Source organism: Scyliorhinus torazame, chromosome 22 (assembly GCF_047496885.1).
Source record: "Scyliorhinus torazame isolate Kashiwa2021f chromosome 22, sScyTor2.1, whole genome shotgun sequence".
Lineage (NCBI taxonomy): Eukaryota > Metazoa > Chordata > Chondrichthyes > Carcharhiniformes > Scyliorhinidae > Scyliorhinus > Scyliorhinus torazame.
In genome coordinates this window covers 87991803-88018785 of record NC_092728.1, presented here as the reverse complement: position 1 = coordinate 88018785, position 26983 = coordinate 87991803, and the positions used below count along the sequence as shown (strand labels likewise).

The following is a 26983-nucleotide window of genomic DNA, read 5'->3' as shown; positions in this document are numbered from 1 at the left end:
ATTCCGCCCCTTGTGTCCTCCTCACAGCTTGCATTCCCATCTAACTTTGTATCATCAGCAAACTTAGAAACATAACTAACTCCATCTCTTCGTCAACGTCATTAATATCGCGTGTAAGTAGCTGAGGCCGCGCAGTGATCCTTGTGGCACTCTGCAAGTCGCAGCCTGCCAACTTGACAGTGACCTACTTTTCCCTACTTTCTGTTTCCTGTCTGTTAGACTATAAGGCCAGAATATATAGGAGCAGAATTAGGCCATTCGGCCCATCGTGTCTGCTCCGCCATTCGATCAGGGCTGATATGTCTCTCATCCCCATTCTCCCCTAACCCCTGATCCCCCTATTAATTAAGGACATTTATATCTCTGTCTTCGAGACACTCGGTAACTTGGTCTCCGCTGCCTTCTGCGGCAATGAGCTCCACAGATTCACCACCCTCTGGCTGAAGAAATTCCTCCTCATCTCCATTTTAAAGGATCATTCCTTCAGTCTGAGGCCCTCAGGTTTATGTCTCGCTTACCAGTGGAAACATCTTCTCCACGCCCACTCTATCTAGGCCTCTCAGTATTCTGTAAGTTTCAGTAAAGTCCCCTCTCATCCTTGTAAGCTCCATCGAGTACAGACCCAGAGTCCTCAATCACTCTTCAAACGACAAGCCCTCCATTCCCGGAGTCATTCTTGTGAACCTCTTCTGGACCCCCTCCAAGGCCAACATATCCTTCCTTAGAAATTGGGCCCAAAACTGCTCAAAATATTCCAAATTATGTCTGACCAGAGCCTTATATAGCCTCAACAGTACATCCCTGCTCTTGTATTCTAGCCCTCTCGAAATGAATGCTAATATTGCATTCGCTTTCCTAACTGCCAACTGAACCTGCGCGTTAACCTTAAGCAAACCCTGAAATGTGTGAGGTTGTCCATTTTGGAAGGACAAATATGAATGCGGAATACAGGGTTAACGGTAGAGTTCTTGGCAATGTGGAGGAGCAGAGAGATCTTGGGGTCTATGTTCATACATCTTTGAAAGTTGACACTCAAGTGGATAGAGCTGTGCAGAAGGCCTATGGTGTGCTCGCGTTCATTAACAGAGGGATTGAATTTAAGAGCCGTGAGGTGATGATGCAGCTGTACAAAACTTTGGTAAGGCCACATTTGGAGTACTATGTACAGTTCTGGTCGCCTCATTTTAGGAAGGATGTGGAAGCTTTGGAAAAGGTGCAAAGAAGATTTACCAGGATGTTGCCTGGAATGGAGAGTAGGTCTTACGAGGAAAGGTTGAGGGTGCTAGGCCTTTTCTCATTAGAACGGAGAAGGATGAGGGGCGACTTGATAGAGGTTTATAAGATGATCAGGGGAATAGATAGAGTAGACAGTCAGAGACTTTTTCCCCGGGTGGAACAAACCATTACAAGGGGACATAAATTTAAGGTGAAAGGTGGAAGATATAGGAGGGATATCAGAGGTAGGTTCTTTACCCAGAGAGTAGTGGGGGCATGGAATGCACTGCCTGTGAAAGTAGTTGAGTCGGAAACATTAGGGACCTTCAAGCAGCTATTGGATAGGTACGTGGATTACGGTAAAATGATATAGTGTAGATTTATTTGTTCTTAAGGGCAGCACGGTAGCATTGTGGATAGCACAATGCTTCACAGCTCCAGGGTCCCAGGTTCGATTCCGGCTTGGGTCACTGTCTGTGCGGAGTCTGCACGTCCTCCCCGTGTCTGCGTGGGTTTCCTCCGGGTGCTCCGGTTTCCTCCCACAGTCCAAAGATGTGCAGGTTAGGTGAATTGGCCAATGATAAATTGCCCTTAATGTCCAAAATTGCCCTTGGTGTTGGGTGGAGGTGTTGAGTTTGGGTAGGGTGCTCTTTCCAGGAGCCGGTGCAGACTCAAAGGGCCGAATGGCCTCCTTCTGCACTGTAAATTCAATGATAATCTATGATTAATCTAGGACAAAGGTTCGGCACAACATCGTGGGCCGAAGGGCCTGTTCTGTGCTGTATTTTCTATGTTCTATGTTCTATGAATCCTGAACTTGGACTCCCAAGTCCCTTTTTGCTTCAGATTTCTCCATTTAGAAAATAGTCTCTGCCTCAATTCTTCCTACCAAAGTGCATAACCTTTTCCACATTGTATTCCATCTGCCACTTCTTTGCCCATTCCCCTAGCCTGTCCAAATCCTTCTGCAGCCTCCCCGCTTCCTCACCACTACCTGGCACTCTACATATCTTTGTATCATCTGCAAACTTAGCAACAGTATCCTCAGTTCCTTCTTCTAGATCATTAATGTATATCATGAATAGTTGTGGTCCCAACACCGCTAGTCACCGGCTGCCATCCTGAAAAAGACCCCTTTATCCCCACTCTTTGCCTTCTGCCAGTCAGCCAATCCTCTATCCATGCCAGTACCTTGCCCATAACACCATGGGCTCTTGTCTTATTTAGCAGCCTCCTGTATGGCACCCTGTCAAAGGCCTTCTGGAAATCCAAATAGATCCCGTCCACTGGCTCCCCTTCGTCTAACTTCCTCATTACGTCCTCAAAGAGGGCTGGTTTAGCTCAGTGGGTTAGACAGCTGGTTTGTGATGCACAACAAGACCAACAGCGCGGATTCAATTCCCGTACCAGCTGAGAATTCTGAATTCTCCCTCTGTGTACCCAAACAGGCGGCGGAATGTGGTGACTAGGGGCTTTTCACAGTAAGTTCAGTGCAGTGTTAATGTAAGTCTACTTGTGACAATAAAAAAAAGATTATTATTAAGAATTCTAACAGATTTGTCAGGCATGACTTCCCCTTGATGAAGCCGTGCTGACTCAGTCCTATTTTACCATGCACTTCCAAGGACCCTGCAATCTCACCCTTAATAATGGACTCGAAAATCTTACCAATGACCGAATTCAAGCTAACAGGCCTATAATTTCCTGTCTTCTGCCTCCCTCCCTTCTTAAACAGGGGTGTTGACATTAGACATTTTCCAGTCCTCTGGGCAGCTCCCTGACTCCAGTAATTTCTTAAAGATCACCACCAATGCCTTCACAATCTCCTCAACTATCTCCTTCAGAACCTTAGGGTTTGGTCCGGGTGATTTATCCACCTTCAGGCCTTTCAGGTTCCCCAGCACATAGTCCTGGACCCTCAAATGTGCCAGTCTGCGACATGCAGTCGTCAACAAGCCTGCACTGGAAACCTAACAGGTTTGGGGATATTGATGATTTCACTAATAGCTGAGGAGCACATTTCGACACTTTATTGTCCCCATCCTTCGGGCAAGATTCAGCGGACTCAAACTCAAGTCCGCGGAACGGCACAATTAGCAGGGTGTCTCTCAGCAGCTGCAACGCCGCGAGACATCCCACTATCCAACCCCCACTCCCCCACCCACTTCAGGCACACTCGCACTCTTTTAACCCCCCCCCCCCCCCCCAAACCTTGGGGAGGCCCCCCCCCGGGCCCGACACCTGGCAGTGCCAATGTGGCACCTGGGCAGCCTGACACTGCCAACCTGGCACCCTGGCAGTGCCCAGGTGCCAGGAGGAGTGCCAGGATGCCACCCTGCCCTGTCCCCGACCAGCCGGGGCCCCCAATGACCTGGGAGACCCCGCAGGTGCTGTTAGGCCTGCTCCAAGTTGGTGTGGACCAGTACTATATGGCACCCTGATGAGGTCTCCCAGGCACGGCCGTTGAATCTCGGGCGCTGGGTGAATCAAATAGTCACATCTGGATCTCGCCCATTGGGTGGGTCAGCGGCAAGCGCTTCGGGGTCGTTGAATCCTGCCCTTCACCTTTTACTACTTTTGGAAACCATTTATCAGGTTTGTTGTTAACTGTGTAATATTTACACCCTGCCTAAATTCCAATCAGGCTCCAAAGATAGATGAAAAAATGGAAATGAAAATCGCTTATTGTCACAAGTTGGCTTCAAATGAAGTTACTGTGAAAAGCCCCAAGTCGCCACATTCTGGCGCCTGTTCGGGGAGGCTGGTACGGGAATCGAACCGTGCTGCTGGCCTGCCTTGGTCTGCTTTCAAAACCAGCAATTTAGCCCAGTGTGCTAAACAGCCCCTGATTCGCAATCCGCAGCGCGTTGTGATTCAAGGATTGGTTATATTATCAAACAGCAAATCCAATAGCTAGATTTGGCCATATTCCAGAAACATTTGAGTTGTTTGTGTCTAAACCTTTCTTGTAAGAAGACTCTGTAACCTCCCGAAGGCAGCTCTGCCTGTCCTGAAAGACCGGTGTAAATTAATTCTTTCTTTCAATAACACCTAAGGCTTTGCAACATGGGTCCCAGTGCACTGGTTATCAGGCATAGCTTCTACATTTCATTAATGTTTGTGTTGGTGCTGGGTGAGAATAATGTGGGGAAACCTGCTAATTGACAAACAAAGGGAACTATCCCTTTGTGGGGATATTAGACTGTGTGTTTATTGCTTCAAAATAGCCCAGCAGATGTGCTTCACGTTTACATGGTCACGGAAAGAAACACTCCGTTTAACGAACGGAATCTGTTTCCACCAAGGATTAGCAGAGAAAAGTGAGTCTGATGCCGTCTCTCCCGTTATTAATGGTGGGAAATTGGGGAGGGGGAGGAGATTTATCTTTTTGGCAATAATATAATTCGGCCAATATCAGATTAACTGACTGTTAGGCGCCTGCCTGGTATTTCTGGACTGAGATTGAAGGCTGAATTGTACCAGCTCCGAGGTGGTGGTCACAGAATCGAGAGGATGCTGGTGAATTAACAGTGGATCCACATTGTGGTGCCACTGCCTGGGAAGTTTTTAAATGTCTTTAAAGGGGAGGTGATCTGCTGCTTTTATTGCCCATCCTTGATTGCTCTTGAGAAGATGGTGCAGAGCCGCCGCCTTGAATCGTTGCAGTCCATATGGTCGAGGTACACCCACAGTGCTGTTAGGAAGGAGTCTTAGGTTTTTAGCTCAGCGACAGTAATAATAATCTTTATTAGTGTCACAAGTAGGCTTACATTAACACTGCAATGAAGTTACTGTCAAAAGCCCCTAGTCGCCACACTCCGGCGCCTGTTCGGGTTCACCGAGGGAGAATTCAGAATGACCAATTCACGTAACAAGCACGTCTTTAAGGACTTGTGGGAGGAAACCGGAGCACCCGGAGGAAACCCACGCAGACACAGGGAGAACGTGCAGACTCCGCACAGACAGTGACCCAAGCCGGGAATCGAACCTGGAGCCCTGGCGCTGTGAAGCAACAGTGCTAACCACTGTGCTACCGTGCTGCCCATGAAGGAACGGCGATATAGTTCGAAGTCAGGATGGTGTGTGGCTTGGAGGGCAACTTGCAGGTGGTAGTGTTCCCATGAGTCTGTGACTCTTGCCCTCTAGGTGGTAGAGGTCATGGGTTTGGAAGATGCCTTAGAAGGAGTCTTGGTGAGTTGCAGCAGTGCATTTTGTACGTGGTACACACTGCTGCTACTGTGCGTCGGTGCTGGAGGGAGTGAATGGTTATTGTGGTGAATGGGGTGCCAATCACGTGGGCTGCTTTGTTCTGGATGGTGTTGAGCTACTTGAGTGTTGTTGGAGCTTCGCTCACCCAGGCGAGTGAAGAGTATTCTAGCACGCTCATGACTTGTGCCATATAAATGGTGGGCAGGCTTTGGGGAGTCAGGGGGTGAGTTACTCTCTGGAGAATTCCCAGCCTCTGACCTCTGTTTGTAGGCACAGTATTTTTCTGGCTAGTCCACTTCAGTTTTGTCAATGTCTAACCCTAGGATGTTGATAGTGAGGGATTCAGCGATGGTAATGCCAAGAGGAGAGGCTCAGCTTCTCTCTTGCTGGAGATGATCTGGCACTTGTGTGGCACGTATGTCACTGGCCACTTATTAGCTTAAGAGCTGAGGGGCAAATTGGCTGACCATTCCATGGAGGTGGGCAGCCTATTTGCATAATTAAGAGCCCAGTTATTCCTGGCGGCAGGAGGGAAACGCGCGAAGCAAAGGCAGATCCCCCTTTGGCTCCAGTGACCTCTCCAGAAGGTTCTTCCCTGTGACTGGTGAGGCCTTCCTCCTCAGCCATACTGTATTTGTGCTTGGCTGTACGAGGAAGCCGCCATCTAGAGGTGCCCCTGAGGTGACCGGCCTGCTTCAGCAGGGCTCGCCTGTCCTGGTGGGCTGGTTGAAGTTTCAAAGCTGCCTGTCCTCTGACTGGCCCAGCAGCATCAGGAGCCAGCCCACTATCCTTAATTGGGTGGCGATCCTGGAGACAGCCGCTTAGCAATAAAATTGCCGAGCTGGGCCCACTTTATTTTAACTGCCGCAAAACGCATTCAATGACATAGTTAAAATACAATCTGAAAAGTGGAAGTACCAATTTTGCAGGAGCCAAGCATTTCCAACTCTCTTTTCCCATTCCTTCTTTTCCTGCACTTTTCCAGTTGCCTCGAGCCGCGTCAGCACCCTGCTGTAATCTGTGGCTCACCCTCTCGCTGTGTCGCTCTTTTAAGTAGCAATCAGGAGGGGGGGTCGAGACCCTCCAAAGTTGTCTACACCTCCAGATGTCCCACCAGCCACTCTGCAGTGAGGTCTAGATTTCCATTTACCATCAGGCCCTCACAGGACCGCCGAGGTCAGGACCTTAGTGTCATGGAGGGGTGAGTACCGGAACTCTAAAGCAGAGGATCAATGTCTGCTTCTCTATAATCTCTATCAGGATATTGGGAGAAGGAACTGTTCAAGAATGACATCTCACAAGTCATTGCAGGATTTATCATTGAGCCATTGGGGAATAAATTGGAATTCACATGGGAACAATTAAGGGAAAAATGAAAGGGCAGGGATGAGACTGCAATCTAATTTCAAGCTTAGATTCCACCAACATTGCATTTCATAGATTAAATTCAAATCAACCTGGTCTGATTTTGCTTCCATCTACGCTGAAGAGGAACTTCTTATAATTCTGATGTGATTCAAGCCAAGGCTATACCTCTTTGCCAATGTCTGTTATGTTTTTCCATTTTAATCAAGATTAGAGTGTTGGGAGGCTAAGGAGAGGAACATTGGCGCCATTAACTGCTGCAGTGTGCACAACCAATTTTAATAAAAGGGATAATATTTAACTTCCAAATTGGAATTTGTTGTGCATGTCAGAGTGCGACAGTTGTAATGAATAAATATACGGTTCCAGCAAATAATAACTTCGTCTGAGGATGACTACAAGGCCTAATAAATTGGACTTTGTCGCAGCCTGCCCCGTGGGGAGGTTGGGATTATGAGCAGGACACTTTCCCCACACAGTCTGATTGAGATGGTTGTAGTGATTAGCCACCAGTCACTTTATTCGCACAGCAGCCTTTGGCATAGGCCCCCAACTCCCACCAAGTGAAATTAATTGAGGCATTATAATTGAATGAGTGGCAGGGACACTGCAGAGTAGCTTGAGACCTGCTATTTACAGGGCTTATCGTGAGGAACATTTGTTTTAACTCTCCACTGCTGATCTGTTAAAACAGCTTAGACAAGTGAAACAAAAGGAACATGGGCGGGATTCTCCGACCCCCCCGCCAGGTCGGAGAATGGCCGGGGAAGGGGGGGGGGGGGGGCGTGAATCCCGCCCCCGCCGGCTGCCAAATTCTCCGGCGCCGGGGATTTGGCGAGGGCGGGAATCGCGCCACGCCGGTCAGCGGCCTCTGGCAGCGCACCCCCCCAGCGATTCTCCGGCCCGCGATGGGCCGAGTGGCCGCGCGTTTTCGGCCGGTCCCGCCGGCGTAAATTAGAGTAGGTATTTACCAGCAGGACCTGGCGGCCTCCGGGGCCCTCAGGGGGGGGGCGCGCGGGGGGTTCTGGCCCCTGGCGGTGGCCCCACGGTGAGCCGTGGGGGCACTCTATTCCTCCGCGTCGGCTGCCGTGGTCCTCCACGATGGCCGACGCGGAGAAGGTCCACCCCTGCGCATGCGCTGGGATGACCCCAGCACACGGTTGGCGTGGCGCCAAGCCCCTTCCCCGCCGGCCGGCGTGGCGCAAACCACTCCGGGGCCGCACCATCAGAGGCACAGTTTATGTCGGAGGAGAGGGGTTAAACTGTCTGCCCTCTTAGGTGGATGTAAAAGATCCCATGGCACTGTGATGAAGAAGAGCTCGGGAGTTTCCAGGCCAACATTAACATCACAAAAACAGACTATCTGGTCATGATCATGTTGCTCTTCCAATCTCAGGCTCCTTCAGCGCTGCATTGGAGTATCCACCTAGATTTTCATGCTGGGGTCCTGAACCCACAACCCAATGCAACCAACTGATCCACTGCTGGCATACATTTACTTTGGAATGATCGAGCATCAGGACATTCTCATCTCCAGGAATAGCTAAAGCTTCTATTATTAAAAGCTGTTGGTTTCACAAAGCGATGTAACCATTTAACAGCGTCACTTTATGCAAGATGGTAATTATCAGGTACAGGCAGAGTGAAGGAGGAATCTGCAGATAATCGACTTGCACAACATCAAGGCCAGCGACTCTGCATGGTGCCATTGTACCATTCTGGGACTTTGTGTGAAGCCACAGGGCGGTATTATGTATCTTGAAGAATTAGTTTGTTCTTTAAAGGTAAGGAGCAGATGCTAAGGATTTGTCTCTGTATTCCATTCTAACATTGGTAACTATGAGTAACAAGATCAATGGACAATAGAAGCCACTTTGGGCCTTATTATTTAAGGAAAGTTGTGAATACATCAGAAGCAGTTCAGAGAAGGTTTACTATATAAGAAATCGGCGGGTTCTCTTCCGAGGAAGTTTGGAGAGGTTAGGTTTGTATCCGTCGGAGTTTCGTAGAGTAAGAGGCGACTTGATCAAAACCATTAAGGTCCTGAGTAGTATTGACAGGGTGGATGTGGAGCGGATTTTCCTCTTGTGGGAGAGCCTAGAACTAGGGGGTTACTGTTTAAAGATCTGGGGCGAAATTCTCCAGTATCGGCGCGATGTCCGCCGACTGGCGCCAAAAACGGCGCAAATCAGTCCGGCATCGCGCCGCCCCAAAGGTGCGGAATCCTCCGCACCTTGGGGGCCCGAGCCCTAACCTTGAGGGGCTAGGCCCGCGGCGGATTGATTTCCGCCCCGCCAGCTGGCGGGAAAGGCCTTTGGTGCCCCGCCAGCAGGCGCGGAAATGACATTGCCGGGCGGCGCATGCGCGGGAGCGTTAGCTGTGGAGGGAATCTCTTCCGCCTCCGCCATGGTGGAGACCGTGGCGAAGGCAGAAGGAAAAGAGTGCCCCCACGGCACAGGCCCGCCCGCGGATCGGTGGGCCCTGATCGCGGGCCAGGCCACCGTGGGGGCACCCCCGGGGCCAGATTGCCCCGCACCTCCCCAGGACCCCGGAGCCCGCCCGCGCCGCCTTGTCCCGCCGGTAAGAGAGGTGGTTTAATCTACGCTGGCGGGACAGGCATTCTAGCTGCAGGACTTCGGCCCATCCGGGCTGGAGAATCGCGGGGGGGGGGCCAACCGGCGCGGCGTGATTCACCCCCCGCGATGAATCTCCGGTGCCGGAGAATTCGGCAACCGGCGGAGGCGGGATTCACGCCAGCCCCCGGCGATTCTCCGACCCGGCAGGGGGTCAGAGAATCGCGCCCGAGGGCCGGGATTCTCCGATCAAGCGGCGGGTTGGAGAATCCCCGGGGGGAGGCGCGAATCCCCGGGGGGAGGCGTGAATCCCCGGGGGAGGCGCGAATCCCGCCCCGCCGCCCCGACACTGGCTGCCCTATTCTCCGGCGCCGTTTTTCGGTGGCCGACGGATTCCCGCCACGCGGTCGGGGGCCGTTTACAGCGCCCCCCAGTGATTCTCCGGGCCCCGATGGGCCGAGTGGCCGCAACATTTTGCCAGTCCGCCGGCGTGAATTACTCACCTCACGCACTGCGGGACATGGCAGGTAAGTGTGTGGGGGTGATCCTTGGTGGCGGGGAGGGTCCGAACCCGGGGCGGGGGCCCACGTGGCCTGGTCCACGATGGGGGCCAACCGATCTGCGGGCGGGGTGGTTCCCTGGGGGGCCTTCTTTCCTCCGCACCGGGCCCCTGTAGGGCTCCGCCATATTGCCCGGGGCCCGGGGCCCGGCACAGAGAAGGGAACCCCCGAGCATGCGTGGAAATACACCGGCCGTTCTCTGCATGCATGGAAATACGCCGGCCGGTCCTGCGCATGCGCGAGATCACGCTGGCCGTTCCGCGCATGCGCAAATTCGCGCTGGCCCTTCAGCGCCGGCTGGAGCAGCGGGGACGACTCCGGAGGCAACCTAGCCCCCTAGAAAGGTGAGAATTCCTCACCTTGGGGGGCCGTTGACGCCGGAGGCGTTGGCGTTGGTTTTCCCCAGCGTGGGGCATAGCCCCATTTCAGAGAATCCCGCCCAAGGAGTCATCCATTCAGGCAGAGAAGGTTGTGAGTCTCTGGAACTCTCTTCCTCTTTAGGGGCAGCACGGTAGCATTGTGGATAGCACAATTGCTTAACAGCTCCAGGGTACCAGGTCGATTCCGGCTTGGGTCACTGTCTGTGCGCACATCCTCCCCGTGTGTGCGTGGTTTCCTCCGGGCGCTCCGGTTTCCTCCCACAGTCCAAAGATGTGCAGGTAGGTGGATTGGTCATGCTAAATTGCCCTTAGTGTCCAAATTGCCTTAGTGTTGGGTGGGGTTACTGTGTTATGGGGATAGGGTGGAGGTGTTGACCTTGGGTCGGGTGCTCTTTCCAAGAGCCGGTGCAGACTCGATGGGCCGAATGGCCTCCTTCTGCACTGTAAATTCTATGAAAAAAAATCTATGTAAAGGCAGCGGAAGCAGAGTCTTTGAATATTTTTGAGGCAGAGCGAGCTGGAGCCTTGATTAACAAGGGGGTGAAAGGTTATCGGGGGTAGGCAGGAATGTGGGGTTGAGTTTACAATCAGATCAGCCATGTTGTATCAAATGGTGGAGCTGCCTCGAGGGGCGAGTGGCCTACTCATGTTCCTAATTTATATTTTCACATGTCCAACATGTGCGGAAACCCGAATCTCGACACAGTTCCTCACATTCAGGAAAATGGTTCAGGGACGTTTAGATGAAGGAGGAGACATATACAGCAGAGGCAGAAAATGGGAAAAGGAGCGAAAAGGGGAAAGTATAACAGGGAGTGAAGGCAATGAGTGAGAGAGAGAAGATTTTGAACCCGGGGATAGAGGTGGATAAGGAAAGCCAATTAGATCAACTGGCCCGACATTGTAGCTGAATGAGCAAGTGTGAGGCTTGGGGGGGATGGAGAATGGGCACGGGGGAGTGGGTAGGGATGGGGAAAGTGGGTGTGGGGGAGGGGAGAGTGGGTGTGGGGGACGAGAGAGTGGGTGTGGGGGAGGGGAGAGTGGGGGAGGGGAGAGTGGTGTGGGGGAGGGGAGAGTGGGGAGGGGAGAGTGGTGTGGGGGAGGGGAGAGTGGGAGTGGGGGAGGGGAGAGTGCGTGGGGGGGGGTGGAGAGTGGGTGTGGGGGAGGGGAGAGTGGGTGTGTGGAGGGGAGAGTGGGTGTGGGGAGGGGAGAGTGGGTGTGGGGAGGGGAGAGTGGGTGTGGGGAGGGGAGAGTGGGTGTGGGGAGGGGAGAGTGGGTGTGGGGAGGGGAGAGTGGGTGTGGGGAGGGGGAGAGTGGGTGTGGGGGAGGGGAGAGTGGGTGTGGGGGAGGGGAGAGTGGGGGAGGGAGACTGGTGTAGGGGAGGGGAGAGTGGGTGTGGAGAGGGGAGAGTGGGTGTGGGGGATGGGAGAGTGGTGTAGGAGAGGGGACGGTGGATATAGGGAGGGCAGAGTGGTGTAGGGGAGGGGAGAGTGGGTGTGGGGAAGGGGAGAGTGGGTGCGTGGAGGGGAGAGTGCGTGGGGGGGGGGGGAGAGTGGGTGCGGAGAGGGGAGGTGTGGGGGATGGGAGAGTGGGTGTGGGGAGGGAAGAGTGGGTGTGGGGGATGGAGAGTGGTGTAGGAGAGGGGAGGGTGGGTATAGGGGAGTGGGTGTGGGGAGGGCAGAGTGGTGTAGGGGAGGGGAGAGTGGGTGTGGAGGAGGCGAGAATGGATGCGGGGGTGGAAGAGTGGGTGTGGGAGGGAGAGTGGGTGTGGGAGGGGAGAGCGGGTATAGGGGAGGGGAGAGTGGGTGTGGGAGGGGAGAGTGGTGTAGGGAGGGAGAGTGGGTGTGGGGGATGGGAGAGTGAGTGGGGGGTAGAAGAGTAGGTGTGGGGGAGGGAGAGTGGGTGTGTGGAGGGGAGAGTGGGGTGTGGGGGAGGGGAGAGTCGGTGTGGGGGAGGGGAGAGTGGGGGTGGGGTTGGAAGAGTGGGTGTGGGGAGGGGAGAGTGGGTGTGGGGGAGGGGAGAGTGCGTGGGGGGGTGGAGAGTGGGTGTGGGCGAGTGGGTGTGGGGAGGGGAGAGTGGGTGTGGGGGAGAGGAGAGTCGGTGTGGGGAGGGGAGAGTGGGGGTGGGGTTGGAAGAGTGGGTGTGGGGGAGGGGAGAGTGGGAGTGGGGGAGGGGAGAGTGCGTGGGGGGTGGAGAGTGGGTGTGGGCGAGTGGGTGTGGGAGGGAGAGTGGTGTAGGGGAGGGGACAGTGGGTGTGGGGGATGGGAGAGTGAGTGCGGGGTAGAAGAGTAGGTGTGGGGGAGGGAGAGTGGGTGTGTGGAGGGGAGAGTGGGTGTGGGGAGGGGAGAGTGGGTATAGGGAGGGGAGAGTGGGTGTGGGGAGGGGAGAGTGGTGTAGGGGAGGGGACAGTGGGTGTGGGGGATGGGAGAGTGAGTGCGGGGTAGAAGAGTAGGTGTGGGGGAGGGAGAGTGGGTGTGTGGAGGGGAGAGTGGATGTGGGGAGGGGAGAGTCGGTGTGGGGAGGGGAGAGTTGGGGTGGAAGAGTGGTGTGGGGAGGGGAGAGTTGGAGTGGGGGAGGGGAGAGTGCGTGGGGGATGGAGAATGGGTGTGGGGAGGGGAGAGTGGGTGTGGGGAGGGGAGGGTGAGGGTGGAAGAGTGGGTGTGGGGGAGGGAGAGTGGGTGTGGGGAGGGGAGAGTGGGAGTGGGGGAGGGAGAGTGTGTGGGAGGTGGAGAGTGGGTGTGGGGAGGGGAGTGTGAGGAGGGGAGAGTGGGTGTGGTGGGTGGGAGAGTGGGTGTGGGAGGGAGAGTGTGTGCGGGGAGGGGAGAGTGGGTGTGGGGAGGGCAGAGTGGTGTGGGGGGGGAGAGTGGCGTAGGGGAGGGGATAGTGGTGTAGGGAAGTGGAGAGTGGTGTAGGGGAGGGGAGAGTGGTGAAGGGGAGGGAGAGGTGGGTGTGGAGGAGACGAGAGTGTATGCGGGGGTGGAAGAGTGGGTGCGGGGAAGGGGAGAGTGGGCGTGAGGAGGGGAGAGTGGGTGTGGGGAGGGGAGAGTGGGGTAGGGGAGGGGAGAGTGAGGTAGGGGAGGGGAGAGTGGTGTAGGGGAGGGGAGAGTGGTGTAGGGAAGGGGAGAGTGGTGTAGGGGAGGGAAGAGTGGTGAAGGGAGGGGGAGAGTGGGTGCGGAGGAGTCGAGAGTGTATGCGGGGGTGGAAGAGTGCGTGCGGGGAAGGGGAGAGTGGGCGTGAGGAGGGGAGAGTGGGTGTGTGGAGGGGAGAGTGGTGTAGGGGAGGGGAGAGTGGCGTAGGGGAGGGCAGAGTGGTGAAGGGGAGGGGAGAGTGGGTGTGCAGGAGGCGAGAGTGGATGCGGGGGAGGAAGAGTGCGTGTGGGGAAGGGGAGAGCGGGCGTGAGGAGTGGGGTGTGGGGAGGGGAGAGTGGGAGTGGGGGAGGGGAGAGTGGGTGTGAGGACGTGAGAGTGGGTGTGGGGAGGTGAGAGTGGGTGGGGGGTAGAAGAGTAGGAGTGGGGAGGGTGGGGGAGGGGAGAGTGGTGTAGGGGAGGGGTGAGTGGTGTGGGGGATGGGAGAGTGGGTGTGGGGGAGGAGAGAGTGGTTGAGGGAGGGTGAGAGTGGGTGTGGGGGAGGGGAGAGTGGGTGTGGGGAGGGAGAGTAGGTGTGAGGAGGGGAGAGTGGGTGTGGGGGAGGAGAGAGTGGGAGGGGAGAGTGGGTGTGAGGGAGGAGAGAGTGGGTGTGGGGAGGGGAGAGTAGGTGTGGGGAGGGGTAGTGGGTGTGGGGAGGAAAGAGTGGGAGTGGCGGCGGGGAGAGTGGGTGTGGCAGTGGGGACAGTGGGTGTGGTGGTGGAGAGTGGGTGTGGAAGAGGGGAGAGTGGGTGTGGGGAGGGGAGAGTGGGTGTGGAAAAGGGGAGAGTGGGTGTGGGGAGGTGAGAGTAGGTGTGGGGAGGGGGAGAGTGGGTGTGGGGAGGGGAGAGTGGGTGTGGGGAGGGGAGAGTGGGGGAGGGGAGAGTGGGTGTGGGGTGGGGAGAGTGTGTGGGGGAGGGGGGAGTGGGTGTGGGGGGATGGGAGAGTGGGGGGGTAGGGGAGTGTGGGTGGGGGGGATGGGAGAGTGGGGGAGGGAATGGGAGAGTGGGGATGGGGTGAGTGGGTGTGGGGTGTGGGGGTTGGGAGAGTGGGGAGGGGAGAGTGGGGGTGGGGGAGTGGGTGTGGGGGAGGGTAGAGTGGATGTGGGGGTGGGGAGAGTGGGTGTGGGGGAGGGTAGAGTGGATGTGGGGGTTGGGAGGGTGGGGATGCGCGGGTGGGTGTGGGGGAGGGGAGAGTGGGGATGAGAGAGTGGAATGGGGGAGGGTAGAGTTGGTGGGGGGATGGGGGAGTGGGGAGGGGAGAGTGGGTGTGGGTAGGGGAGAGTGGGTGTGGGGGAGAGAGTGGGGAGGGGAGAGTGGGGATGGGAGCGTGGGTGAGGGAGGGTAGAGTTGGTGGGGGGGAGAGTGGGGGAGCGGAGAGTGGGGGGTGGTGTGGTGGAGGGGAGAGTGGGTGTGGGGGAGGGGAGGGTGGGGGAACGGAGAGTGGGGGGTGGGAGTGGGTGTGGGAGGGTAGAGTGGGGGATGGAGTGTGGGTGTGGGGAGGGTAGAGTGGGTGGGGGAGGGGAGTGTGGGTGTTGGGGAGGGGAGAGGGTGTGGGGATGGGTAGAGTGGGGGGATGGGGCGTGTGTGGTGTGGGGAGGGTAGAGTGGGTGGGGGGAGGACAGAGTGGGTGGGGGAGGGTAAAGTGGGTGGGGGGAGGGGAGAGTGGGTGTCGGGGAGGGGAGTGTGTGTATGGGGAGGTGAGAGTGGGGGCTGGGAGAGTGGGTGGGGGCAGGATAGAGTGGGTGAGGACTGAGTGGGTGAGGGGAGGGTAAAGTGGGTGAAGGGAGGGGGTAGTGGGCGGGGGGGATGGAAGTTAATTGAAAGGTTCTGGAGGTGGACCAACTTTCATTAATCCGAAACTAACCGAGGAAATGGCCACGGTTGGGAGTGCTGCCCTTTATCCATTTTCACTGATTCACCTGGGCTGTGGAAAGTGCCAGAAGACTAGAGGAAGGTGCATATGGACAATATCCTTATTTAAAGAGCATTAAAAATGCAAGTTGGCAACCATAAACCGTTAGGCTTCTCGCCCCAATGGTGGAATATTACTGGTGATCATTTAGAATTATGTGCTTCTTGGGGATACAAGGCATGGCTTTAAGAGTTAGAGGTCATCTTCTGTGATGTGGGCAGCACGGTAGCATTGTGGATAGCACAATTGCTTCACAGCTCCAGGGTCCCAGGTTCGATTCCGGCTTGGGTCACTGTCTGTGCGGAGTCTGCACATCCTCCCCGTGTCTGCGTGGGTTTCCTCCGGGTGCTCCGGTTTCCTCCCACAGTCCAAAGATGTGCAGGTTAGGTGGATTGGCCATGATAAATTACCCTTAGTGTCCAAAATTGCCCTTAGTGTTGGGTGGGGTTACTGGGTTATGGGGATAGGGTGGCGGTGTTGACCTTGGGTAGGGTGCTCTTTCCAAGAGCCGGTGCAGACTCGATGGGCTGAATGGCCTCCTTCTGCACTGTAAATTCTATGATAATCTATGTGATACTCAGTGATTCACTGAGGACGAGGGACTTGGAGGAGTTTCTAAAATAAACTTAAGATTTGACCAAGGAACACTGTTCGTTAAATATACAGCAGTGGAAATTTTCTGATCCTTTATTAATGAATCCAAAAGGTGAATGTGCTTTATGAACAGTCACTCAGTTTGCCTTCTCTAGATTTTTCTCGCAGTATTGGACTCCATTTCAAATTTTGACAGAAGTTAACGCCAGCCATTGTCGAGCTATGTATTTGAAGATGATCGAAACAGATAACCTTTCAATTTAATTAAAGTAAGCAAATGGGAATCAAATATTGTTGAGTCACCTGCCATAGTAACAAAGTGAAGTGAAGAGGGCACTCAGTATATTGTTATTACAATTACGCAGCTCTAATTCAAGCTTTTCCTCTGCCTGGCTGATGCTGAAAAGATAATCTTTTTATTAGGTGCTTGCATCTCACCGAGGTGGCTTCAAGCCAATCCATACCGAACAACCTGCTCTGAAAACTCTGCTTACCCGTTGACCGCTGGGACAAATTGCGCCACGGCAGCTGAGACAATCCGAAACAATCAACAACACCCTAAATCAAACAACCTACAACCGTGGGGGGCATGGTAGCATAGTGGTTAGCACAGTTACTTCACAGCTCCAGGGGTCCCAGGTTCGATTCCCGGCTTGGGTCACTGTCTGTGCGGAGTTTGCACTTTCTCCCCGCGGCTGCGTGGGTTTCCTCCGGGTCCCCCTTAGTGTCCAAAATTGCCCTTAGTGTTGGGTGGGGTTACTGGGTTATGGGGATAGGGTGGCGGTGTTGACCTTGGGTAGGGTGCTCTTTCCAAGGGCCCGTGCAGACCTCGAGTGGGCCGAATGGCCTCCTTCTGCATTGTAAATTCTGTTTAAAAAAAATTCTTTAAAAAAGTAATTTCACCCTGTCTCCCAATGTTAAAGGTCTCTTTAAAAATAATCCTGGGTTCCGGATCCCTATCTTAACCAGTTGTTCCTTGGGCCTTATCTGTGTACCAGGTTTTGTGGAAATCCATCCATTATTTTTTCCAGATATATTGGGTGGGATTCTCCGACATCCCCGCCGGGTCGGAGAATCGGCGGGGGCTGGCGTGAATCCCACCCCCGACGGTTGCCGAATTCTCCGGCACCGGATATTCGGCGGGGTCGGGAATCGCGCCACGCCGGTCGGCGGGCCCCCCTCCCCGGCGACTCTCCGGCCCGCGATGGGCCGAAGTCCCGCTGCTGGAATGCCTGTCCCACCGGCGAGAATCAAACCACCTCTCTTACCGGCGGGACTAAGCGGCGCGGGCGGACTCCGGAGTCCTGGGGGGGCACGGGGCAATCTGGCCCCAGGGGGGTGCCCCCATGGTGGCCTGGCCCGCGATCGGGGCCCACTAGAGTGATTCACGCAGCTTTAGCTGCGGATACGGGCCCCCGCACTTCCGGTTTTGAGTCCATGCATGCGCATGGCGGCGGCCTCAAGCGGCCGTGCCGAGCTCCACAGCTGACTCGGACCGCGGAGGCAGACATAAAAATTAGACCGCCCCCCCCCCCCCCGATCTGCTGCCAGCCCAAGGATCTGACCGCGCAGATATTAACCCCGGCCGCCTATAAGGCCCCCCGCCCCGGTGTCCAATACCCCCACCCCCCACCATGGCAGCCGTGGACTGAGTCCGCAGCCACCACGCCAGCATCCCGACCGGCAATACCAGGTTAGTTCCATGCTGTCGGGAACTGGGCTGGTCGGGAGCGGAGGGTCGCTGGGCTGGCATCTGTCAATGGGCCCCCAGCGCGGGCGTATTCCGCGATCACGCCGATTCTCGGGTCCCGGAGAATCGCTGGACCGGCCCGATTTCGCCATGAAATTGAATTCTCTGCCCCCGCGCTGAACGCGATTTTGGGGCGGGGGCAGAGAATCCAGCCCCAGGTATTTTCAGATTCACTTCGTACAATCGGTTCATTTGATCTACATGTTAAGAATGACTTGCATTCATATAGTGCTGTCACAACGTCAGGACATCACAAAGTGAATTACAGACATGGAAGTACTTGTTGAAGTGCAGGTAACACAGCAGCCAATTTGTGCACAGGAAGGTCTCACAAACAACAATATCATCACCACCTTCACCATGTGTGCTCTGGAAGGCAGGTCCTTGGCTCATCATCTTCTCCGTAGGCTGGGTTGCATTGCCCCCACCCTGCCAGGTGTGGTTTTGGTGGGAGGGGGGCATCTAAAACATGAGGGGGGGGCAAGCCCACTTCCTGTCCACCCCCACCTGGTCCTCATAATATGGTGGGTGGACAGACACCAAGAACAGCAGGCCACCCACTATTTACAAATAAATAATGAATGGGTAATTGAGCTGGTCACCAAGCCTTGGTGACCTTGGTTTCATGTTGCCCCAATTCCATAAAATGTTGGATTGAAAGGAGTGAGGAGCCTCCTTTTGAAAAGATTTCTGTAAAGGCTATAAGGAAGGGGGATTGGGGGATACCGCATTCGGAGGCGCCCTTTGCACATTGGGAGGACCCCTCCCCCATGATGTGACTCCACCTTTGTGCCTCCCCGCCTGGCCTTCAAAACTTGTCTCTCTCAACGCCAGCCTCCGCTTCCAATCCAAAACTGTGTTTACCCTTCCTGCCCAAAGAGACCCAATTTACTAGGCTTAGGCATCCAGCTTCTCTTCTTCACGGAGACGCTTACGGCCCCAGCAGCGTCCAGTACCCATTCTGGTGCTGCTGGACCTGCTAACCAGTCAGATTAGCTGGGAGCTGATGGGCAGGACTGAGGGGCGGAAGTCCCCTCTATGCTGAGCCTGCCGGCAGCGTGTCATCGCTGCAGGGTGGGCTTTTTTATTAATGAGTCAGCTGCCGGTTCTTGCAATGGCAGGGGGAGTGGGGGGAGGGGGGGGGGGGGGGGGGGGGAGGGGGGTCAACACCGCTTGCAACACCCCCACCTGTGAAATTCCACCCCATACCACGGTCCTGTGCCAGTCTTTTCATTTTCCAATAACTTCCTTCGATTTTCCAGCATTGATATTCTTTCTCTTCCTTCCTCTTTTTTCTTGAAATCTTTCCTCCACAGCATTCCTAATCATTACCTTTCTTCTCAGGATGTCCTTTCCCGTCCTCTCTGCCTTTTCCACTGTGTTAATGAGCTTTTTTGTTGAGATGGTGATTGAAGGATAGATATTGGTCATGACACCAAGAATAATTCATACGCTCTTCTTCAAAACAGCACATGGGATCTTTTATGTCCACCTGAAAGGGTAGCGAGGACCTGGTTTTTAACGCCTCATCCAAAGGACAGCAGATGTGCCGGTGCAGCACTCCCTCGGTACCGCACTGGAGGGCCAGCTTTGATTTTTGTCCTAAAGCCCCTGGAAAGGGCTTTAAATCCACAACCTCTTGGATCAAAGATGAGATTGCTAACTGAGCCACAACCACGCAGGTATAACATTAATAAACACACTCCCCTACCCCGTTTCACTGAGCTGCCTTGCTCAACTGAAGCAGTATTTTTGCCTGCCTTATACTGAGGCCTTCCTGCCTCATCAGCTCCTCTGTTCCAAAACCCTTGGCTTTATTTTAGGTGTCTGACTCTCTGCTTCGCTCATGGCCATTCAAACTCGGGTGGAGGGGGGGGCCCGGTGAAATTAAAAAGCTTCCAAAATGGTGGGTGGTGCTCATTGACTATGGAGATGAGCAAATGAACAGCATTTAAAGCAGCTTCTTAACTACGACTGTCTCAGAACCCCCATATCTTTCTTTCCACATGCAAGCATACACGACATTCTCAGAACACATTGAAAGTAATTTCTTGTTAATCCTTTCTGTGGCAAAATCTTTGCGAGATGGTGAATTGTGGTGACAGTGAGATTAGGATAAAATTGTTCGCACGGAATGGCTCCAAGGTGAAATTCTCTGCTACGAGCCGTTGTTGAAGTGCATCCAAAAATTCTTTTGAAAAACGCTCGAGCCGCATGAGGTGCTATGGGAGCGAGCTGGCACGTGGGGCTAGGCCACATGGCTCCCCAGCACAGACCTGGTCAGCCAACTGGCCTGTTTCTGTGCTGTGACACGCTACCACCGAGAAATGGTGTAAAGATCTACTGAACCTCACCCTTCCGTACCCCAAGTACAAATATGGGGCGGGATTCTCCGACTCCCCCCCCCCCCCCGGCCCACCTATCCGCGGGCGGGCCTGTGCCGTGGGGGCACTCCTTTCCTCCGCGCCGACTATCAGCCTCCGCCATGGCCGACGGATAGGTGAACCCCCCCCCCCCTGCGCATGCGCGGGGATGACGTCAGCAGCCGCTGACGCTCCCGCGCACGCGCGGACTCGCGCCAGCCGGCGGAGTCCCTTCGGCCCCTGCTGGCGTGGCGCCAAAGGCCTTCCACATCAGCCGGCGGGGCGCCAACCACTCCGGGGCGGGCCTAGCCCCTAAAGGTGTGGAGGATTCCGCACCTTTGGGGCGGCCCGACGCCGGAGTGGTTCACGCCACTCCGTCCAGCCGCGACCCCCCGCCCCGCCAGGTATGGGAGAATCCCGCCCATGGTGTTCATGATCAATAAGGGGATTTCTTGATTAATAAGAAGACCTGAGGTTAGGGGGATGGGGATTAGGAACATTCCGGACATGATTGAATGGCGGAGCAGGGTCAAAGGGCAAATGGACTCATCCGGCTATATCTTATGAACTTATAATTGATCCCCTGACCCAGCAACATTCCGAGAGGAGGACTGAAGGGTTAACAGGCGTAACGCTGTCTATTTTTATACCTCTGAGCGGTGACTGGTCGGGAACAGTGCATTAGCCAGGATCAGTGGGGTGAGATAATTTGCTTTATTTTGGAGTTTGTTTTATTGGTTACTGTGATGTTGTTGATGTAACCACTGGCACCATAAGGGGAAACTGCTTCAATGAATCTGGTCAATAATGACCACTTAAAGGCCTCATCCCACTAACCCAGTAACGCGTCACCCTATCACCATGCTGTAAGTACAGTGGCTAAAGCTGTGTGGTCAGCTTGTCACCTCCAGGTGTTCGGGGGGATGGGCGGGAGAGGGGGGATGGGGTGATCCCAGATTAAAGACACTCAGTGTCTGATCTAGGAGACTGAATATTGGGAAGGGGCGTGCTCGTTGAGAGACACCCTGCTTGTTCTGCCAAACTCCCTGCACTACTCTTTCCCCCCCCCCCCCCACCCCCCCCCCCCCCCACCCCCACACACACACAAAGAACAAAGAAATGTACAGCACAGGAACAGGCCCTTCAGCCCTCCAAGCCCCTGCCGACCATGCTGCCCGACTAAACTACAATCTTCTACACTTCCTGGGTCCGTATCCCTCTATTCCCATCCTATTCATGTCTTTGTCAAGATGCCCCTTAAATGTCACTATCGTCCCTGCTTCCACCACCTCCTCCGGTAGCGAGTTCCAGGCACCCACTACCCTCTGCGTAAAAAACTTGCCTCGTACATCTACTCTAAACCTTGCCCCTCTCACCTTAAACCTATGCCCCCTAGTAATTGACCCCTCTACCCTGGGGAAAAGCCTCTGACTATCCACTCTGTCTATGCCCCTCATAATTTTGTAGACCTCTATCAGGTCTCCCCTCAACCTCCTTCGTTCCAGTGAGAACAAACCGAGTTTATTCAACCTCTCCTCATAGCTAATGCCCTCCATACCAGGCAACATTCTGGTAAATCTCTTCTGCACCCTCTCTAAAGCCTCCACATCCTTCTGGTAGTGTGGCGACCAGAATTGAACACTATACTCCAAGTGTGGCCTAACTAAGGTTCTATACAGCTGCAGCACGACTTGCAATTCTTATACTCAATGCCCCGGCCAATGAAGGCAAGCATGCCATATGCCTTCTTGACTACCTTCTCCACCTGTGTTGCCCATTTCAATGACCTGTGGACCTGTACTCCTAGATCTCTTTGACTTTCAATACTCTTGAGGGTTCTACCATTCACCGTATATTCCCTACCTGCATTAGACCTTCCAAAATGCATTACCTCACATTTGTCCGGATTAAACTCCATCTGCCATCTCTCCGCCCAAGTCTCCAAACAATCTAAATCCTGCTGTATCCTCCGACAGTCCTCATCGCTATCCGCAATTCCACCAACCTTTGTGTCGTCTGCAAACTTACTAATCAGACCAGTTACATTTTCCTCCAAATCATTTATATATACTACAAAGAGCAAAGGTCCCAGCACTGATCCCTGTGGAACACCACTGGTCACAGCCCTCCAATTAGAAAAGCATCCTTCCATTGCTACTCTCTGCCTTCTATGGCCTAGCCAGTTCTGTATCCACCTTGCCAGCTCACCCCTGATCCCGTGTGACTTCACCTTTTGTACTAGTCCTGGCTTGAGACAATTCACACCTCTTTAACCTGGGGTTACCCCATCTCTGGATCTGTAAAGATTTAATCACCTGCTAATGCTTGCATTCCAAGCATTGTTTGGCATCTTTGAATTTGTCTATATATGTGTTTCTGGAACAGACCTCTTCATTCACCTGAGGAAGGAGCAGCGCTCCGAAAGCTAGTGACATCGAAACAAACCTGTTGGACTTTAACCTGGTGTTGTAAGACTTCAGATGTTAAGAAAGTTGAGACTAAAGTTTCTGCGAGTCTCCTGAACTGAGAGCGTGATTATAACTGACTTAAAAGTGACAGAATTTTGTCTCTGGCAGTAACCATTCACTAATAGGCATTCAGTGCAGACTAACCTAATAGAGAAAGTCACTTCGATTTGGCCTTTTACTCAAATGGAGGTGATTAGTAATAGCACTTCAGTGATACGAGAGCTGCTGACTTTTTATTTTGTTAAGCAGTCTGACGTCTTGTGTTCCATTTGATGATTAAACTGCTCTGCTTTTGTAGCTTTGCATGGAGCACGCAGTCTCGAGCCCCAGCTTTCAGGACGCCGCTGCTGAATCTAACTTGCGCACATTAAGAATTATTCAACGGTTGAAGCAATTCATAGATTATCATAGATTATCATAGAATTTACGGTGCAGAAGGAGGCCATTCGGCCCATCGAGTCTGCACCGGCTCTTGGACGTTGACGACTTGCAAAAGCCGCAACCATAATAAGTCCGCGAAAGAGGCGCTTTGCAAATTTTTTTAATCCACTTTGGCGTGGACGTTATTTTGTAGACGGGTGAACATTTACCGCTTGTTGCATTCCGTGAAGCACACGGGAAGTGACGTGCCACTAGTGTGGGCGGCTTCCCCTAAGCAGGCAAACACACAGCATGCAAGAGCTGCTTGGATTGTCGAATCAACTCTTCGGTGTGTTAATCCCTTGTCGTCAGCCTACACCACCCAGTAACCTCTACACCTTATACCACCATGTAGTCTCGCTTCGCCCTGAGACCGGACGTTTCCACCCGAGGTCAACGGACCTTCAAATGGTACTTCACATTTTCCCGTCTCGCCCACGAAGACCGGTTGGCGAGACCGGGAAATTCACTCCACTGTTTATGTTTATGAGCTTAACAACAAGCAGTTGACTGGGTTCAGACATTAAAATGCAATTACATAGGATATGGAATGTGGGGGTGGGGCCGGTTACAGCAGGACCACTAACAAATCGGAAAATCCAATTATTCTCACCCATATTACCTCAGAAAGATCAAGGTGGCACAAGATTCCGGAGACTAAGATCCTCAGAAGATCATCCATTATGGCCGACACGTCAAGGAGTATATTCAGGATGTAAAACATTTTAATTGTGATTAAGTCGAAACAGTGAACAGCTCCTGGTTCTACCACGTTGTAGTTTAAGCTGTTCCTCACTTGACTCCTGTGACTCTTAACGGCCTATAAAACCACAGTACATTGATGCTAAGAATAACGCAGTGACAGAAATAAATGTTGTCACGACACCCTGGCCTGGTGCACAGTCAATTCCAGCCCCACTTGACCCGGAGTCACAACCCAGGTGAAATTAGATTTTATTTACAATACCCGAGGTCCTTCGCTGAGCCCAAACAAACTGCAGTCACCAGGTTTGTAACTTTAACACAAGTAAGATTTTATTATGTACAGTATTACAATTATACGGACAGAAAATGTAACTGATGATCTATTACCCCTTTCACAACCCCCGCCCCTCCTACTTTGTCCCATTCTCTCTGCATATAATATACATACACACACAGACCAACAACACAGAGGGGAAAGGGTAGTGGAAAGGGAAAGAAAATAACAATAAAAGAACAAGTATCTTTGATGCACTGGGATGATCTCCAGTTAATGTCTTTCTGAAGATTAAGGTTTCATTTTGGTACTTCTTCCTTCTAGGCTTGAGATGGTTTTCTCTAGCAACGTTGTCTTCCTTCTCGACATACTTAGCATCATTTCAGGTTTGCGGCAAAGAATTTGCAGGGACAACGGACCAAAACAACAAAGCAAAATAAAAGAAATGGGAGAAAAGGAAATAAATGAGAAGGGACTCTTACAACGTTCATCAATGCTTTAGAATTTGCTCATTGTTTAGAACAATCAATGTTCAAAGGGCTAGAGTTAAATGTTGCGACATTTGAAATACCCACTCCCGACGAACCTGTGAATCACATTTCCTGATCAATGCTATCATCGTTGTTAGCCGTTCTCCCCATGGAGAGGTCAACTTCTGAGTCAGAGACCAGTACACTCTGTAACGTTGAAACAAGAACAGAGGATGTGGTAAACATCCACTTCGTAATGGGTATGCGTGTCCACAGATAAAACTCACCCAGGGTCAACGGAGGTGGCTATCTGATTCTGTGAGAAACTATTGTTTTGCACTCGGGAGGTCAGCACGTGAAATAATGCTAAGTATGTCGGGAAGGAAGACAACGTTGCCAGAGAAAACCATCTCAGGCCTAGAAGGAAGAAGTACCAAACTGAAACCCTAATCTTCAGAAAGACATTAACTGGAGATCATCCCAGTGCATCAAAGATACTTGTTCTTTTATTGTTATTTTCTTTCCCTTTCCACTACCCTTTCCCCTCTGTGTTGTTGGTCTGTGTGTGTATGTATATTATATGCAGAGAGGAAGGGGCAAAGTAGTAGGAAGGGGGGTTGTGAAAGGGGTAATAGATCATCAGTTACATTTTCTGTCCGTTTAATTATAAAACTTTACCAAATACTGTACCCCCCCCCCCGGTGGGGAGTCGGAGAATCTCACCCCTGGTGACTGCAGTTTATTTGGGTTCAGCCAAGGACATTGGGTATTGTAAATAAAATCTAATTTCACCTGGGTTGTGACTCCGGGTCAAGTGGGGCTGGAATAGCACAGGTAGCATCTGTAGAGAAAAACTTGAGTTTCGTGTCCGGAACATGAACAATTGTTTCTCTCTCCCCAGCTGCTACCTGACCTGCTGAGTATATGCAGCATTTCCCGCCTTTATTTCAGATTTCTAGCGTTGCTTTTCTATTTTCGTTGCAATTGCTCCCACACCTCCATTCCCTTGAGGCAGAATAAACTTGCATCTCGCACTCTCTGGAGAACCGAATCAGTTCACAGCCAGTGAATTACTTCTGAAGAGTTGCTTCAGAGACGCATGTCAATTTGTCAAGATTCCACAAAGAGCAAATGAGATGAATGGCGGGTTAATCTATTTTGGTACAAAACTAAAATACTGCAGATACTGGAATTTCTGAATTAAAAACAAGTATCATAGATTATCATAGAATTTACAGTGCAGAAGCAGGCCATTCGGCCCATCGAGTCTGCACCGGCTCTTGGAAAGAGCACCCTACCCAAGGTCAACACCTCCACCCAATCCCCATAACCCAGTAACCCCACCCAACACTAAGGGCAATTTTGGACACTAAGGGCAATTTATCATGGCCAATCCACCTAACCTGCACATCTTTGGACTGTGGGAGGAAACCGGAGCACCCAGTGGAAACCCACGCACACACGGGGAGGATGTGCAGACTCCGCACAGCCAGTGACCCAAGCCGGAATCGAACCTGGGACCCTGGAGCTGTGAAGCAATTGTGCTAACCATCATGCTACCGTGCTGCTCCGGCTCCCCGAACAGGCGCCGGAATGTGGCGACTAGGGGCTTTTCACAGTAACTTAATTGAAGCCTACTTGTGACAATAAACGGTTATTATAATTATTATTATTAGAAAAGACTGTTTAAAAGATAAATTCTTCCCTACGGTGTCCCCTGCAGATCAGAACAGTGCCTCACACTAAGTTTTCAAAATGATGTCTGGAGGAGCGCTATTGCCAACCCCAAAACTTGAAATAAATTTTCAACCTCAGCGGATCTGGCAGCAAGTGTGGGGAGAGAAAGAGAAATATTTTGGGCGAGATTCTCCGTTCCCCGACACCGATTCCGTAATCAGCGATGGGGCGGAGAACCCCTTTTTACGCCGAAATAGGGAGTGGCGCCTGTTTGACTCGGGTTTCGTCTGCTCTGGCCCCTCCGAAACGGCGTCATTGCGGCGCGCGCCGTTGGGTCAGCCTCAGCGTGTCACCCGAAGGCCCTGCCCCGATGCTCCGCCCCCGATGGGCCGAGTTCACGACTGGGCGGTTCACTTCTGGTCCCAGCCGCGCGGGAACCCGGCATGGCGGCTGCGGACTGTATGCAGCACCGCCACAGTCGGGAGGGATCCGTGCTGCTGGACAAGGGGTGGGGGGGGGGGGCTTCTGCGAGTGCTGGGGGGACCGATGGGGGGTGGCCAGGGGTTGGCGAGTCAGTGTCCGGGGGCGCACTATCTGGCAGGTCGGGTCCGCGCATGGCCGGCGCCATTTTATAGGTCGCGACCACTGCAGGCCGCCGCAGTGCGCATACGCGGCCACGGACCGGACCATTCTCCAGCCGTTCATTTTGTGGAGGCCGGGAGTTCTACGTGGCGCGGCTGCTAGGCCCTCACAGGTCGCAGCATCGGTAAGGGGGTGGCGCTGATTTTTGTTCCACATAAAACGCCACGGACCCTCCACACGGCCTCAGAATCGGAGAATCTGGCCCTTTGACTCTGCAACTAGCATTTCCTGTAATCCAAGCTGGTGGTGTTTGTGGAGGGATATATTTCCCCCAGGACTCCA

General features: G+C 53.3%; 1 protein-coding gene across 6 annotated transcripts in view; it reads left to right on the top strand.

The window, feature by feature from the left end:
- garnl3 (GTPase activating Rap/RanGAP domain like 3) overlaps positions 1-26983 on the top strand; it is a 617196-nt gene that overhangs the window by 558163 nt on the left and 32050 nt on the right. For 4 of the 6 annotated variants that reach the window (XM_072488531.1, XM_072488532.1, XM_072488530.1 and 1 more), the window contains one exon: positions 23561-23635. The exons of the other annotated variants lie outside the window; for them this stretch is intronic. In XM_072488531.1, coding sequence (XP_072344632.1) covers positions 23561-23635 — 75 coding nt within the window. The remainder of the gene's footprint in view (positions 1-23560; positions 23636-26983) is intronic. 6 annotated transcript variants of the gene reach the window in all.